Below are 17,348 nucleotides of genomic sequence, written 5' to 3'. Positions count from 1 at the left end.
GGGCTCTCAGCCTGGTGGGAAGTGGAGTGAGGTGAGGGGGTGCAGGGCAGAAGGAGGGTCTTGGTCTTCCTTAGAAGATTTTCAGAAACACCCTCAGGCCTCCAGCAGGCAGCCCAGGAGACTGTCCCTCCCCCCCCCCCCCACCGCTACCACTAAGATTTAAAAGGAAAAGAAAAGATTACAAAGGAAGATTAAAGGGCTGTGTGACCTTGACTGAGTCACTAGAGTTGCCTGGGTTTTACTTTTGTCAACAATTAAGTAATAACACTCAGCGTTAACATTCTGAGTCTTAGGTGCTCCTTCGAAAGGGACTCCAGTGAGGCGGTGCCTGACTTTTAATAATCTAACAGAAGTAAATGATTCATTAGTGTCAGAAGGAAAAGATAAATGTATTCATATCTTTTTAATTAAAATATTTTCAAAAGTAATGTAGTCACGGGGCGCCTGGCACGCTTGGTCGGTGGAGCGTGTGACTCTTGATCTCCGGGTAGTGAGTTCAAGTCCCACACTGGGTGTAGAGATGACTTAAAAAAAAAAAAAAGTAATGTAGTCACATAGTTTTTAGAATTTCAGAGTTTGAAGGAATATTCAGTGAAGGCAGTTCTTCCACCCACCTCTGGGCACCTTCCAGACACCAGGGCTGCCGAAGCCCAGCCGAGACTTGATGAGCACTGAGAAACCCCAGGGGATCTCCAGTGGCAGCGAGCTCCCTGCACGGATGCTGGCATCCAGCCCAGATGTAGGTTGGAGGAGGGGGCCATCCCCTCCCCCTGTTCCCTCCCCCCCTTTCTTTTTCTCCCCCAGCTCCACCCAGTAGTCCTCTAATCAACTCTTTCTTAATGGCTGCAGAATTTTTATCCCAACAAAAACACCATGTTGTAAGTCAGTTATTAGGCCTTCCCTCTTCCGGAGCCTAGCCGGGGGGAGATAATTAGGAAATCAGTAGTCTTGGACCTTCTTAACCCACACCTTACCCCCCTCTGAGAATTCCCAAATGAGGACCACAGTGCAGAGAAAGAGGAAGAGATGAGGCCCAGAATTGTCCTGAAAATAAACAGTGAGGTTTCCCCACCCCCCAGGCCTGGAGAGGGCCAAGGAACTATTCTGAGCTATGAAAACACAGCAGGGCTCTGCTAGGAAATAAACAGCCGTCTGTCCCGCCAACGCCTGTCTCCCTGGACACGAGTCCTGACAGCACCCGATCTCTGGCCAGCAGGCAGGAGACAGGGAGAAAGGCAGGGAGACTCTTGCGTGCCTCCCTCCTCTAGGATGAAAGGGAAAGACACTGTTTGTTTTATTTTTAGGATTTTAAAGATTTCCTTCACTTTAGAAGGTTTGAAGGAGGGTGGCACTGGGGTCACGTAAGTCCAGGGGATCTCTCCAACCTTGAATTCCGGAGAGCAGGAAGCCTGTTGCTCACTCCTCAACCCCGTGCAATGTCAGTCTCCTCTGCTCTACTGGGAAGTCACCATGACCGTCTCACTGACACTTGTGACGGCCACCTTGAAACATTCACCTGCTCTGTGTTCAGTGCGACTCCAGCAAGCTCTTCTTTCCTTTCTCCTCTTCCTCCTGCCATAGCATGATGTTGGGCCCCTCTTGGACACCACCTGGATGTCCCATACATTCCCCAAATCCACGGGTTCCTTCCAGACCTGTTCCTCCTCCAGACTTTCTTGCTTTGCTTGTGTACCTCCTCTTCTCCTGCCATCCTCCAGCCACTGAGCCTGGCGACCTTTGGGTCATCCTTGATGCTGCCTCATCGGGTTCTGACCATATATTTTCCACTCTTGCTGCTCCTTGTCAATCTCCCTGCCTAGACCTGTTAGCCCCTCCCTTACCTAATGATCTCCTACTCCCTTTCCCACTCCCAGCCCAAGCCATCTGATACACTACTGGTGAAAGAGCTTTCTTACAACACAATTCTTCTCACCTGTCACCTGAAAAAATCTCCAGTGGCTCCCCATTGCCTCCAGAGTGAAGTTCAAATTCAAGCTGACTCACAATCAGACCCAGGTTATCTTTCTAGCCTTATATCTCCAATCTCTCCTTCATGGATCCCTTGTTCCAGTTATATATCAAATGGTTTGGATTCCCCAGAGGAACCTTGGGTTTCCTAAATTTGCACTTCCCTCTACCTGGAGTACAATTTTCCCCATCTCCAGGTGTCCAGATTCTAACCACGTTCAAGGCCAAGCTAATAAGCCCTTCTCAACCCACTGATGTGCACCCTTCCTCAGATATAAAGGATCACACTGACTGAACTCCCTTAGCACTTTACTGTTCTATCTTGGGGCACTAATCTTGTTCAAACCTTGCATTACAGTTGTTTCGCATATGTCTCAACATTTTTCCTGCTATCTTGAGCCCTGAGGACCAAGAAAACATCTCTTCCAGCCTTCAGAACTGAGCTCTACTTGTAGATCTGATATCAGTATGGTAGCCTGTGTAGGTGGCTGTGATGGTTTTTCCCATCATTGACATATGCCTTTTTGTGTTGTGACTTTGCCTCTCTTCCTATCAAGATGTGAACTTTTTATCTCCAACCTTTGAATCTGAGCTTGATCTTGTGCCTTGGCCAATGGGACCTTAGCAAATGTAATGCAAGCAGAGGCTTGAAAAGTATTCGTTCACTAGGATTTGTCCTTTTTGGGTTGCAGTTGGAACCCTGGACCACAGAGGGGAGAAGTCAAGGCTGGTCTGTGGAGACTCATTGCTGTGAGTGACCTGAAAGCCAGCCCCAGCCATCAGACATGTGAGTGAGGCCGTCTTAGACCATCCAGCACCAGTCCATCTGCTGGATATCTGCAGCCCTGTGAGTGATCCCAGGTGACTCCAGCAAAAGAACTTCCCAAATGAGCCCAGCCCTGATGGCTGACCTATGGAAAACTGAGCAAATAAAATGGTTTGTTGTTTTAAGCCATTAAGTTTCAGGGTGGTTTGTTATGCAGTAACAGAAACACCCAGCAGGTGCTCGTTAATAAACTATTAAATACTAGCTAGTATTCATTGAGCATTTACCATACGTCAAGAACTAGTTTTGGAAAATTACATGGATTAATTCATTTACTCCTCATAAAAATTCTGAGGTAGATTTTATTACTGTCCCCATCTTACAGGTGAGGAAAGTGAGGTACAGAGATGTCAAATAAGTTGCCCAAGGTGTCAAAATTACCAGATCTAAACCCCAGCAATCTGGCGCCAGAAGCCACACTATAAAACCATTATACCGTGTTGCAGAATGAGGAAAACATGAACTCATGGAGTTGCTGCCTCAGAAACACCCTTCCCCACATGCATGCCAAATTCTATGGCGTTTTGGGGTCCAGTGCTCAGTGTCTGCCTCTAACCCTCTCACCCCATGCTCCTTTGGGTCTATTCCAGGCTCTGAGCCTCTCCTGTCTGTTTCAGGGAAATCCCAGGATGGGGAATTGATTTCCAGACCTGCCAATGTACACCTACGCAGAAACCCTTCTGTCCCATCTCCTCTGTTCCTGCGACCTTTGTTGGGTTGTTGATTCCTGTGGTGAAGGTCTCATCTGGAGAGGGAATGCTCAGGCTCAGCGTGTCAGTGTCGCCCTTTGGCCCCATGTCCTGGCTTAACCTGTACGGCCAGGGTGATTTTCTCCAAAGACTCAGAATCTTTGGGTTTCCTTAGACCTTTCTTTCTGAGTTAGTCAGAGGAAAAATTGGATACGAAATGGCTTTTTATAAGACCAAGAATTACTTGAATATACCAACAGTTATTGTTTGCTCAGATTGCAACAAAGATGTATTTAAGCACCCATAATGGGCATGACGCCATGCTGAGCACCAGGCCAACGAGGCCAACAAGACATGGTTCTTGCCCCAGAGAGCTCAGTCTCTTGGATGGGGAGTGAAGGGAAGATATGTGTAGATAATGAACTAGAATCCAGTGCATGAACCTCTTCTATAGGGTTCTATCCAAAGTACTGAGACACCAGGGACAACAAACCAACTAGGTTTGCTCAGGGGGTGGTATTTGAGTTGGGTTTTAGAGAATGAATAAGCATCACCAGAGGAAGAAGGGAGGAAGGCAGAAGAGGGAGGAACCAGAGGAAGGCAGGAGGGAGTGCATGGGCAGAGGTGTGAATGGATGGGAATGGACTGGGGAAGCACACACGGTTGGGCCATCTGGAGTGCAGGACACCATGATGGCAAGAGGTGCTGAAACTGATATACCTGGCAGAGAGTGAGGAGCTCCAAAGATTTATAAGCATCAGTTGGCTGAAGGAAAACTATAGGAGGAGAAGGGAAGGAAGGTGGGGATTTGCTTACAGTGAATTTCTGCTCTGGAAGTTAGAAGTGAAGTCCAGGCAAGGCTGGGTGGGTTGTATTGAGAGAGTCTGGCTGATGTCTCCAGGACACCCTGGTTCTTTGGTGAATTCACCACACTTCAAGGGAGGAAACTAAATCAGAAACCGGATTCACCAGATCACCAAGAGGGGTGCGGTTCATCTTTCCGGGAAGATCTAACTTTACCAAAGTAACACCTACAGGCTAATCTTCATTTATAGTAACTGTCAAGGCAAAAGCAATTTTTATCAGAATACCAATTAGTTCATTTACACAAGAGGTATAATTGACTTGCCTGTTTTCTTCCCATGACCAAGGTGTGGTGGGAAGCTAGCCCGAGGAGCTGTGAATCAGAATCAGCAGTTGGTCATGAGATGGGTTTGCAGGGACTTGTGCCTCCATCCAAGTGGCTACTGTGCCTCCAGGGTTGGACTGGCCTCGGGCTGGGTCCTCTGTTCTAGACATGGCCGGATTGTCCTGCCAGGACAGACTCTGTGCCTTCTGTGCCTTCCAATGAACACGTTATTTATATATCTTAGATACATTCTTTCTATATTTTTATATATCAAGGCTCCTCTGGCAGACTTGGAACTGAACTACTGTCTCAGGGTTTTCTCAACTTTGGATATATGTTAGAATCACCAGGGGGGATGTAAAAGCTGCTAATAGCTGAGCCTCATTCTCAGAAATTCTGATTTTATTAGTTTGAGGTACAGCCTGGGTATGTGGAGTTTTACAAGTTCCGCCAATGATTTAGTACACAGTTAAGGTCGAGAAACTTTGCTTTTTAAGGCAACTGTGCATATTTCTGCTCTGGTCCATTGAGTGTTGATTTTGCTCTTAGAGGGTCATTTACCATGCATCAGGTGCCAAATTCAACAATGATTCTCAAGCATCACCTGCCTGCCAGTGAAGAGCAGCGATACAGGAGAAAACAGCCGGGTATAATTCCATGAAGACCTGGGTTCAATCCCAGCCCCACAGCTTACTAGCCAGATGACTTGGGGGCAAGTTACCTAATCTCTTTGAATATTAGTTTTCTCATCTGTAAAATGGGAATAATAATATCTGCTTCTCAAGGTTGTTATGAGGCAACAGATGGAAATCAGCTCACCCGTGGTAGTCTCCACCATACTGGCTTCATTTCAATGGGAGAAGCAGGAAAGACTGAGATATCACTTTCCTTGAGGGTCCTTAAGAAAGGGGGAGTTTCCCCATCATATTCTGGCCCACAGACATAAGGTTGCAGAGTACGAGAAACATGCCAAGGACAGGTGTCTAGAATATAAGCCTCATAATCGATTTAGATGTGGGGAGGAAGAATTCTACTGAACCTGCAGATACCCACCCGCAGAGCCTGAGTGGAGCACACATGGCCAGCCATTGGCCACAGGTCAAGTGTTGGAGTGGGGACATGAAGCAGGTGCCACTAAGAGGTCAGCTCACATGGATAACTCGTATTTGTGTGTGTGACAGTGGTCGAGGTCCTTTTAGTGGGGTCTGTAGGCCCGAGGGTCACCAGAGGGCCCACATTCCCGAAGTTCTCTCCCCCTCACTCGGTTCCTCCTATAACTTTGCTACTCTCACCCTTTAGATCTCTGTGGGCTACATTCCTCAGTGTCTGGTTGTTTTATTTTCTTGTGGCTGGAAGGGTGTGTTCCCAGTAGGGCTATGCAACGGGGCTGCCTCGAGGCTTTTCCTGAGAGTTCCCTGTGCACACACTCTTTTGTAGTGGCTCCAATTGTCCCCTCTGACCCCAGTGGGGAGCCCCATCACACACTCACCGGTTAGCAGGTGAGCCACAGTAGCAGGGCCCTTCACACAGACTTCAGCCTGGGGGACACATGTCCCCTCCCCCATCCCTGCATGTGAAGAAACAGAGGTGGAACAGCCAAGAGAAACATCCCTGGCTCCCTCCACCACATTTGCTTGGCCACGAGGGAAGGGAAGATGAGAGCATCTATACCCATCTTGGTCCAAATTTCTTCACATAAGAAAACACAAGAAAGTCGAAACAGGATATTATCTGGGCTGAAAGAATAAAGAGACACTAAATCACTGAGCCTAGAAACACATGGAAAGAAGCATCGGCAACTACCTTAACCAGCTCTGCTTTAACCCCTTCCCCATCTGAGCACCTTTCACGATACCCTGTTGCTGTTCTCGAACTGAGAGTGTGGCTCTTAATGGGGTTCTTGAGCAAGAGGCTACGAAAATTCTGGAGACATCTTTGGTACAAAAAGGGGATTTTATTGAAGCATGGAGACAGGACCTTGGGGCAGAAAAAGCTGCATGGGGCTTGTGAGGAGTGACTGATTATATACTTTTAAGTTAGTGGGGGTTAGGGGTAGCGTAAGTCTCTAACGAATTTGAAAGTAAGGCTTTCAGGACCTTGAGGGGCTAGCTACTGCTAAGATAAGGTTACTTTTAGTCTTTAGTAGAACCAAAACATTAAGGCAGTAAGGCAGCCATGAGTTCCCTGAGCAAGGTCACGCTCTGCGTGTTTCAGGTGTCTACCAGTGGGCTGAGAGACAGATTTAATTCATGTTACATTTCTCTTGCTGTTGTTCCCCTCATTGGCTCCCATGGCTTTTAGTCTTTGTATGGAGGCCCCTCTTCCAGAACTTAGTTCCTTTCCAGCTCACCTGATCGAGCCTGAGAGTGTAGGCAGCTGTTGAGGGAACCACAAGATTTCCATGGTGTCTGAGCTCTGGGTTTGCCATTTCTCTCTGGTCACAAGCTGAGCTGGACCCAAATTTCTGTGCCCTCAGTTGCCCTCTTGCCCCAGCCTGCCCTCCCTGAGGGCTGGGTCAGTGGTTTGGGCTTCCTCCTGGGGAAGGAACCCCCTCTCCTCCTGACTCGACAACCCCCTTTTCCAGAAAAGAGACTGAGAGAAGTAGGCATGCTGTAGAAGCAGAGGTGTAGACACCACATAACACATGGTTTCTCTGGTCTGGGAGCACCTGAGAAAGCTTGGTCTTTGAGCCCTACCTCTTCCCCACCTTACTCCTGCCCCCATACTCTTTTCTGGAAAATGTTCCAGTTCTTATTTATGCTCATCCATAGTCCACATGTCAGGAAGGCCAGTGGGGATGGGAGGTTCTGGAGGCTACTGCCAGACCAGGCCGGGCCAGTCCTCACTGGGACACCCCTGGCTCATTGGCATGCCCTCCCCTGACCAGACAGCTCCTGGCCTGGGGGCCAAGCTCCTGATGCTTTTTGGTTCCTACCTTTGGTGACATTTTGGTCATTCATGTTGGCTGCTGCACAGTATTAGAGGCCACTGTCACTCATAGGCCCTGGGAACAGATGGCCTTTCACCATTCCACCCACAAAACCTCCTGAACTGCTGCTGTCACCTGACCATCCTGCCCCCTCTCAAAAGCACACTCCACATGGTTACGTACATGGCAAGAACTCAGAAGAACATTTGGCAGTGTAGACAGATGACAGGAGGAGCATTTTTGTTCTGATAGTGAGAAGAGGGAAATAGCAGGGAGTAGAAGCTGAAGTAGCAAGAGGAGGGGAAGGAGGAAGAGGGGGAACAAAGGGAGGAGAAGGAATGTGCAAGAACAAGGGAACATGACGACGGAAAAGCGCCTTCCTGGCTTCTAGGACACAGGCCTAGTGAGGACCCTGCCCTGGTACTTGAAAGAACAGGTGGTCCATAGAGGCCTCATCTTCAAATTCAAGACCCAAGGGCAGAGGAGGAGCTGGGGAGGCCCCAGCAAGCTTCTGAATGTACTTAGTGACACCGAACTGTATGTTTATTTTTTTTTAATTTTTTTTTTAACGTTTATTTATTTTTGAGACAGAGAGAGACAGAGCATGAACGGGGGAGGGGCAGAGAGAGAGGGAGACACAGAATCTGAAACAGGCTCCAGGCTCTGAGCTGTCAGCACAGAGCCTGACGCGGGGCTCGAACTCATAGACCGCGAGATCATGACCTGAGCTGAAGTTGGACGCTTAGCCGACTGAGCCACCCAGGCGCCCCCTGAACTTTATGTTTAAATTTGGGCAATTTGTAAACTTGAGGCAATGTATGTTTTAGCACAATAGAAAAAAAGAAGAAGAAGAAGAAGAAGAAGAAGAAGAAGAAGAAGAAAAGGAAAGGAAAAGTAATGATACAGCCACTTTGGAAACCAGCCTGCGGTTCCTCAAAAGGTTAGGGACAGGGTTGCTATACGACCCAGCAATTCCACGCCCAGGTATGTATGTACTGAAGAGAAATGAAAACACATGTCCTCATAAGAGCTTGTACGTGAACGTTCACAGCAGCTTTTTAAAATAATATTTTATTTATTTGTTTATTTTAATGTTTATTTTTGAGAGAGAGAGAGAGACAGAACGCGAACAGGGGAGGGATAGAGAGAGAGAGGGAGACACAGAATCCGAAGCAGGCTTCAGGCTCTGAGCTGTCCGCACAGAGCCCGACGCGGGGCTCGAACTCACCGAGATCATGACCTGAGCCGAAGTCGGAGGCTTAACCGACTGAGCCACCAAGGCGCCCCCACTGCAGCTTTACCCATAAAGTGGAAGCAACCCAAATGTCCATCAGTGGAAGAGTGGATGAACAAAATGTGGTCTGTCCATGTAGTGGAATCGCATGGACACCATGTGTCATGTAGCCATGACACAAGCTACAAAATGGACGTAACTCAGAAGCAAGGTGAACCTGTTTGTATATGAAATGTCCAGGTTATAAACAAATCTATAGTGACAGAAACACTAGTGGTTGCCTAGAGCCGGGAAGGGGTTGGAGGGAAACAGGGAGCGACTGCTAACGGGCCTGAGGTTTCTTTTTCGGATGATGAAAATGCTCTGGAATTGGATAGGGGTGACGGTTGCACACTTTGTAAATATACCAAAACCCACTCAATCTTACATATTGACAGGGCGGATTTAATGACATGTGAATCGTTAAAAAAAAAAAATCTTGTTACAAAAAATAAGATGAAGGGCACCTGGCTGGCTCAGTTGGTAGAGCATGCGACTTGATCTTAGGGTTGTGAGTTCGAGCCCCCCATTGGGCGTGGAGCCTACTTAAAAAACAAAACAAAACAAAGATTAAAAAATTGTTAGAAGAAACACAAATCTTCTGGGAAAAGCTTGGCCATCAGTCCAGGCTTCGGCTGGCCACTCTCTCTGGGACAGGAACCCAGCAGGTCTGGGGCCAACAAAGCTGAGTCGTGTCTCTGCCCCTCCCCCAGGGTCGGGCATCACAGGCTCAGGATGCTCCCAGCAGGGAGGGGGTGTCAGGGAGGGCCATACAGAGGGGCCTTGGGAGAAAAGAGGGTACCAGGCTGCCTGGCCCAGTGCCCACTGTTCCCCTCCCCACACACCCTGGCCCTGGAGCCCCTGGCCACATCCCCCATCCCAGGGACCCCCCTAGCTGTGAGAGAAGCCCCCGTGGGAGAAGGCAGGGAGGTCTGGGGCACAGGCAGCAGCCTGGGGGAGGCAGGCCATGGGATTGACCTCGCAGGCCCCAGCATCCTGGTCCCCCCGGAAATAGACGGAATCAGGAGAATCGAAGGAAGGGTCCTGGTCAAAGAAGTTGTAGGGTCGGAGGAAGAAGCCCACACCGTTCCCCACAGTCACCGTGTTGGGAATGTCTTCTGCATGTGGGATGTGCAGGAAGCCAGCTGTCACCCAGGCCACCAAGTCCTGGCAGGGGAGAAGAAAGATGATCCTGAGGCCTGGCTTTGCGAGGGACATGCCTGCCTCCTCCAGTAGCCCTGTGTGTACGGATTCAGCTCACTAGCCCAGGAAAAACGTGAAATCACAAAGCTGTTTTCTTTAGTGGGTTCTAAAGACCCCCAAGGAATCTGGCTTGGGAGAGGATGAAGTAGCTCATCCCTGCTTCCCTCACCTCCCCATCGAGCTTCCCCCTCCATCCTCTCAGCTGACCTGCCCTGCAATGGTCTCGTTGTTGATGAAGTCAGTGAAGTCCACAGTGGGAGTCCAAGGGTCATTCAGATTGTAGATGCTGGTGCTGCTGGGCTCCTCTTCCTTCCGCCGGGTCACGGCCAGCTGGTACCTACAGGAGATTTGGATTAGACGCACAAGGTCATCAGCCTGTCCTACTGCCCGAAACGACACTGGAGAGGGAGCACAAAGAGGAAGTGAGCACAAAGGTCTCACGACGTCGAGCCTCTTTATTATTCTGTCTCCGCTTGTTCTCTTTCTTTCTGTCCCGAGACTTCCTGAGTGTGTCCAGTGTCTCATATTTCAAACATCAACTGACCCGTTGTTCAGATCTCAGATAGGAATGTCATCCTCGTGCATCCGTCCAGATCTGAGCCTGCGCCCTGGATGCATGTGTGCAGACATGGCCTGATTCTGATCTTAAGTCGGTTTCAGCGTGTCACCTGCCTGGGTTTTAGGGCATATTCCCTCAGATCTGTGCTCTTCTCGTACTGTTTTTTCCTCCAATTTTTATTGTGAACATTTTTAACATACAGAAAAGTTGAAAGAATGGCCTAGTGAACACCCATATACCCATGACCTAGAACCCACCTTCAACATTTTATTATACTCGAGTTGGCACCTAACTCTCCATTGATCCCTCCGTCCAGCACTTGAATACCACTAAGATTGTGGCTGCGGGAATGTGTGTGTGTGCATGATTGTGTATGTGCATGCACACCTGTGGGAGGTGGGGGCAAGTGGCTTCTGAGCAACTTGGGGCCCTTCTTATAGTCCACCTCCTCCAGCCGCCAACACCCTGCCGCTCACCTTCCCCAGCTGAAGGCTCTCTCCATGGAGCTGTTCTGGGGCAGCGGCTCCCCAGCAAAGCTGAGCATCTGGATGCGGTAGCCCCGCGGGTGACCCCACTTGTTGCTGTGGTTGCTGGCCAGGTACACGTAGCGGGGTGGGGTGCCTCCCAGGGGGAAGGCGGCCTGCTCCTCAGTCTCCAGCAGCTTCCGGGTCACCTGCAGCCTCTGCATCTGGTGCTCGGGGCTCCAGGGTACCGCCGTGGGGACATAGGACGTGTCCTCAGCCCAGACCCAGTTCTCCAGTCCTGCCGGGGTGGGGTGGAGGTGGGCGGGAAGGAGGGCTGGTCACGCAGCTGCCCTGTCCCCTCTGGACTCTGTCCCCTCCCCTCCACTCACTGCTTCAGAGTGGGGCCAAAGAGAAACCCAGAACTGGGTGTGCCCCCTGCTCCCCTTCCCTCTCCCCAAGATATCTATCCAGAGATTTGGAGAAGGTCCTGACTGATGTCGTCTCTGGTAATAATCCCAGATGCCTTGTGACTGGATCTCCACTGACCTTCTCCTGCTGGGGACCTGCCAGGGAGGATAGTTTCCCTGAGGTTGGAGCAGCCTGGCTGGCAATGTGCAGGAGTCAGATTCTTCCTGACCCAAGGAAAGGGTCTACGCCTCATGTCTAAAGCCCTATAGCACCACCGGAACTACCTTGCCATTAACATAAAAATAGTTGTACCTCCTCCTCGAGGAGCTCTGCACAGGCAGGGCACTGGTGCTTTACTTGAACTACAACCTTATGAAGGAGGAACGACAATTGTCCCCATTGTATAGATGGGACAACTGAGGCTTAGAGATTTAAAGAACGTGCTCTAGTTTGTCATCAAGGGCATGTGGTTAGTATCATGGTAGTGCGGGGACCCCTGTCTTACTCTGGCTCTGTTTCGTCCACACAGCAGCACACAGAGGAAAGCAACATAGAATGGCCCCACCACATACGGACGGCAGAAATGCTGGCCAGAGGGAAGGAAAATCAGACCCCGGGCCCAATGCTGCTGGAGCTTGGGGGGTATTTCTTATCATTTGAGGCTTGGCAAGGAATTAAGAGCAGGGCCAAGTGCACAGTCTGTTCCCTGAACTCTGGGAATTTTGAATGATTTTATTAGAATCTAACTAGGTCCCATATTAGGAATCAACTTAAGTGATCTGGGACCAAAGAGCAGTAAACCAAAACATGCCGAAACTCCCTCCATACCTTCCAAGGACCAGAGGACAGCAGAGACTGATGAAGCACACTCTCGGTTTCCTTTTGTGGAGTCACTGCCCCTAGTCCACACCGCAGGGTTTCTACCCAGAGGTGATAATTAAAGGCCAAGAAGGGCGCCTGGGTGGCTCAGTTGGTTAAGCATCTGACTTCAGCTCAGGTCATGATCTCATGATTTGTGAGTTCGAGCCCCGCATCAGGCTCTGTGCACAGAGCCTGGAGCCTGCTTCAGATACCATGTCTCCCCCTCTCTCTGCCCCTCCCATGCTCATGCTCTGTCTCTCTCTGTCTCTCAATAATAAATAAACATTAAAAAAAATAAAAATAAATAAAAAGGCCAAGAGTTCTTTCTGGTACATCCACACGGGCTCATGTGGAGGACAACAGCAGCAACAATGGCTAATACTCCTCACTATGCGTCAGGCACCGTTCAAAGTGCTTGAAGAGATATTGCTTAGGAGCAGAGCTAAAGAGAGGTGTGTGTGTCGGGCAGAATACATACCTATATTTTCTAGCTAAGTCCAACGAGCGATCCTAAAAGCAATGACATCCCAGTGACAATGAGCACTCTGGGTACCCAGGTCTTGGTTTCTAAATAGTATCTTCCAATTAGAAGGAACCAGAACACCTTGGAGAAGTGGTTGATTCCAGGGCTGGATCAGGGAAAATACAAGATCAAATTCAAACATCTTGTGGGGCACCTGGGTGGCTTAGTCAGTTAAGCATCTGACTCTTGATTTTCGGCTCAGGTCACGATCTCACGGTTCATGAGTTCGAGCCCCGCGTCAGGCTCCACACAGTGCGGAGCCTGCTTGGGATTCTCTCCTTCTCTCTCTGTCCCTCTTCTGCTCACTTTTTATCTCTCTCTCTCAAAATAAAAAAAAATAAGCATTAAAAAAAATTCGAACATCTTGTGCCAGAAAGTAAAGAAGTACTCAAAAAAGGTTGGAGGCACATCAAAAGAACACAGGAACCAACCTGAAGCATCTCCCAATGGCCAAAACTGGAACAGTTCAAGGAACAAAATAAACGATAGTACTGGGTTATAACCCTTAGACTAAAATAAATATCCATGAATCCATGCAGTTGTGAATAATTACACATATAAATAAATGTAAAAGGAGGATAGCCCTTCCTTATGAAGAATTCTAATTAATAAATGAATAAAGAATAAGGAAAAAAATTTGAAATGACCAGTAGGGTAACACTGCAGTAATAATTGTGGCATAAAAAAAAGTCCACCAATAGATGCTAAAAATTAGTGGGCAAGAATTTGAGAAGAAAAAAAATAGGATATTCACATGGCATCAAAGTAATTGCCCCAAGATATTTATTAACAGGAAATGGAAAAATATTAACTTTTACAATGGAGAAAGCTAGAAGACACCATCTTAACTAAGTGCTTGAGGCCAACATCACTATATCTCTTGATATGATGGACTGAGACGGGCATAATGTCATTTCTCTTGTTTTCTTGGAAAAAAAAAAAGTACAGTCTCAATCTAACCATGAGAAAATAACAGAGAACCCCACTTTGAGAGATATCGTGCAAAATAATGACCAATATCTTCCCTAGTGTGAAGGTCATGAAAGACAAGAAAAGCCTAAGAGACTGTCACGGGTTGGAGGAAACTAAGGAGATAAGTCATGTAAATGCAGTGCAGCATCCTGCATTAGATCCTGGAACAGAAAAAGAAAATTAGTGGAAGAACAAATGAAACCCTAATAAGGTCTGTAGTTTAGTTAATAGTATTGTAATAATGTTAATTTCCTGGTTTGATGGCCATACTGTGGTTATGTAAGATGTTAACATGTAAGGAGCTGGGTGAAGGGTATATGGGAACTGGATGAAGTTTGCAACTTTTCTTAAGTCTAAAATTATTTCAAAAGATAAAGTGTTTTGGAGGCGCCTTGCTGGGTCTGTCAGAAGAGCATGTGACTCTCGATCTCAGGGTTGTGAGTTCGAGTCCCATGTTGGGTATAAGGATTACTTAAATGAATGAATGCATGGATAAGTTTTTTTTTTTTTTAATTTTTTTTCAACGTTTTTTATTTATTTTTGGGACAGAGAGAGACAGAGCATGAACGGGGGAGGGGCAGAGAGAGAGGGAGACACAGAATCGGAAACAGGCTCCAGGCTCCGAGCCATCAGCCCAGAGCCTGACGCGGGGCTCGAACTCACGGACCGCGAGATCGTGACCTGGCTGAAGTCGGACGCTTAACCGACTGCGCCACCCAGGCGCCCCTGGATAAGTTTTTTTTTAAGAGACAGTGTTTTAAAGTACTCATCATTAATCCTCAATACTAAGAATGGACTGTTATACCATTTTTACACTTGTGTAAACCGATGTATAGAGCAGTTAAGCATAAAAATGTTTCTATCACACATATTTTTCAAGGTGCTGCACACGCTCTCCACTCCCCCATTAGAATGCAAGCCTCTTAAGAGCAAGGATGTTGTTTCTTTTGTTAAATTGCATTAATGCCGTGCTTGGCACAAATATGCATTCAGTAAATATTTGTTGCTTACATGAGTGATACGCTGTTATGTGAAAAAACAGATGTGGCAAAATATATGTACATTATGACCCAAATTTGGTAATAAAAACCTTAAATATTTATATCAATATATCCTATTTGTAGATAGTATACAATATCATAAATGTTATAATTTATTAAATATTGCAGATGCGACATTTTAAAATATGGAAGAATTTTTTTTTTAATTTTTTTAACGCTTATTTATTTTTGAGACAGAGAGAGACAGAGCATGAACGGGGGAGGGGCAGAGAGAGAGGGAGACACAGAATCGGAAGCAGGCTCCAGGCTCCGAGCCATCAGCCCAGAGCCCGACGCGAGGCTCGAACTCACAGACCGCGAGATCGTGACCTGAGCTGAAGTCGGACGCTTAACCGACTGAGCCACCCAGGAGCCCCAATTTTTTTTTTAAGTATGGAAGAATGATCTGCTAAGGGTGAAAATCTCTCAGGAATCCAATGACTTTCACGTTTATTTCAGACACTTTTATATTTTTCATGTTTCAGTGACAATTTTTAAAGCTAGGCATGGAGACCTCAGCCCCCTCTTCTGGAATCCTTGTTTCTGCTGGAATATCTTACCTGCTACATCCAGATCCACCTTGAAGTGGGCGCTGTGGGTGTGGACGGTGCCCAGCGTGTGCTCCCCAACCCGGTTCCCGTAACTTCGGGCAGCACCAAAGAGAAATGCTGAGCTGATGTAGCCGGTGGCATGGAGTCGGACCTCTATGGCCCCATTGGCGTGGAAGACCATATCCCACACATAGTCATAGTTGAGCATGGTCGAGACAGATCTGAGGACCAGCACTGTCTCTGCAAGGCCCCCAAAATACTGGGAGTAGATATCTGAGTGGTGGCGCCTCAAGGGGAGGCCCTGGTTCTGTTCAAACACACAAATGGCATCACGTATTGTCTTAGGGGCTTGGGACTCCAGAAGGAAGTGCCAGTCCACGTAGGTGGCCAGGTAGGGGCAGTCCACCCCCCGGGTCAGGGTTGAAGAGAAGTGACCCAAGCCAAATCCACCATCTGTGTACCGGCTTCGAAGAGCAGAGGGAGAATTTCCACCATAGATGGCCAAGGCCTCCTGGAGACTGATCTCATAAGCTAGCCGTTCTCCCCGGAAGCGGATGTCAAAGATCCTTGGGCCACTGAAAGCTCCAAGGCCAAAGGAGAAAGTCCACAATGAGGAGGCCACTTGACTCCCCTGGACACTGAAGCGGGGGCCCTGGGGGTGGAACTGCAGAGGAGGGCTCGGACCCCGAGGCACCTGGGACTTCAAGGACCAGGACCCACCTGTGCCGTTGTCTGGGATCAGCACCACATTCACCAGGCCGGCCTCAAACTGGTCTTCCAGCTGGGCCAAACTCTCATAGTAGCGGCCTTGAAAGAACACCTTCTGGATGGTCCAGTGGGCAGGCTCCAGAGCCTTGTGGTCTACCAGCAGCTCCAACCCCACGGGGTGCAGGAAAAACCCAGCCCCTGAGATGTTGTAGTAGAGGCCAAACCAGGTGGCCCGGTCCCCTGACTGCATACCACGGGGGGCCGTGTTCATCGCCACCAGGTTCCGTCCTTGGCGTTTATAGAAACAGCAGTGGTGGAGGAGACCAGCAGCCTGGGGCAGCTCTCTGTCGAAGATCAGCTGGTCTATGTCCCGGTACTCTCGCATCAGCACGGGGCGTCGGTGATAGGGCAGGGGGCCCCCGTGACGCTCCACCGTCACATCCCGCAGGTAGGAGGGGTGCGGCAGCGGCCCCACCACCAGCTCACTCACGTTGGGCCGGGGTTGTCCGCCAAAGAAGACGATGGCCAGTGCCTCCCGGGCGGGCGGGGGACTCCCCCTGTCCAGGTGGGCCAGGGCAGCAGCCTTGGGGGGCAGCTGCAGCTCCACCGAGAAGACGCAGTTGTCCGAGGGGCGGGCCTGGGCTGCGTCCACCAGGCCTGGCCCCAGCTGCTGGGTCAGGAAGCTCATCACAGCCGTCAGCTCCTCTGGGCTCAGGTCTGCAAACAGCTGGCTCTGGCTGGGGGGTGTCCGGGGCTGGGCACTGGGGGAGACAGAGGGGCAGCGGGGAGGCTGGCCGGGTTCATATTCCCTCTCCAATCCCTTTTCACTCCCGCCATTACCCATGCCAGTCACCAGAACACTACACAGGGACAAAATAATGAAGATAGCCATAGGTAAATCTCCTGGACTGTCCTTAGGCTCCTGAATCAGAATGCAAAATGGGAAATAGAAAGATAAAAGACAGACAGGACTTGGGAGCAGGATGCCTCTTTGAGTCTCTGGAAGTTCCTGGTCTCTGAGCAGAGCTGTTGGGCAAGAGGCATGATGGACACATTGAAGATAAGCAGCCAAGGGCAGATGGGTGGGTGGGGGTGGGGGTGAAGCTGGAGGGGGCCAGAGGTCAGGCCAAGCTTGGGAGGTGGGGCTGAGGTAGGAACCTGGACTTTAAGTGGCCCATGTAAGCCTCTGTCCCCTTGTTCCAAATCAAACACTTAGGGTCAAGGCTGGAGAACCAAGTGGGGGGA

The 17,348-nt window shown here is 49.0% G+C and overlaps 1 protein-coding gene across 1 annotated transcript; it reads right to left on the bottom strand.

The window, feature by feature from the left end:
• Positions 1 to 9,705: 9,705 nt before the first annotated feature.
• LOC124522237 (membrane primary amine oxidase-like) lies at positions 9,706 to 16,995 on the bottom strand. Its single transcript, XM_047093566.1, has 4 exons — positions 15,405 to 16,995; positions 11,053 to 11,338; positions 10,225 to 10,354; positions 9,706 to 9,981 (listed from the first exon to the last, which is right to left on the bottom strand). Exons 1-4 carry the CDS (start codon positions 16,993 to 16,995, stop codon positions 9,706 to 9,708), a joined length of 2,283 nt encoding a protein of 760 aa, XP_046949522.1.
• Positions 16,996 to 17,348: the final 353 nt, after the last annotated feature.

The sequence above is a fragment of the Lynx rufus genome, unplaced genomic scaffold, assembly GCF_022079265.1.
Source record: "Lynx rufus isolate CCGP_SWC_20201006 ecotype Redwood Valley unplaced genomic scaffold, mLynRuf1.p SCAF_34, whole genome shotgun sequence".
In the NCBI taxonomy this organism is placed as follows: Eukaryota; Metazoa; Chordata; class Mammalia; order Carnivora; family Felidae; genus Lynx; species Lynx rufus.
Note: the sequence above shows the minus strand (reverse complement) of the source record. Positions and strands in the feature narration are given on the sequence as shown.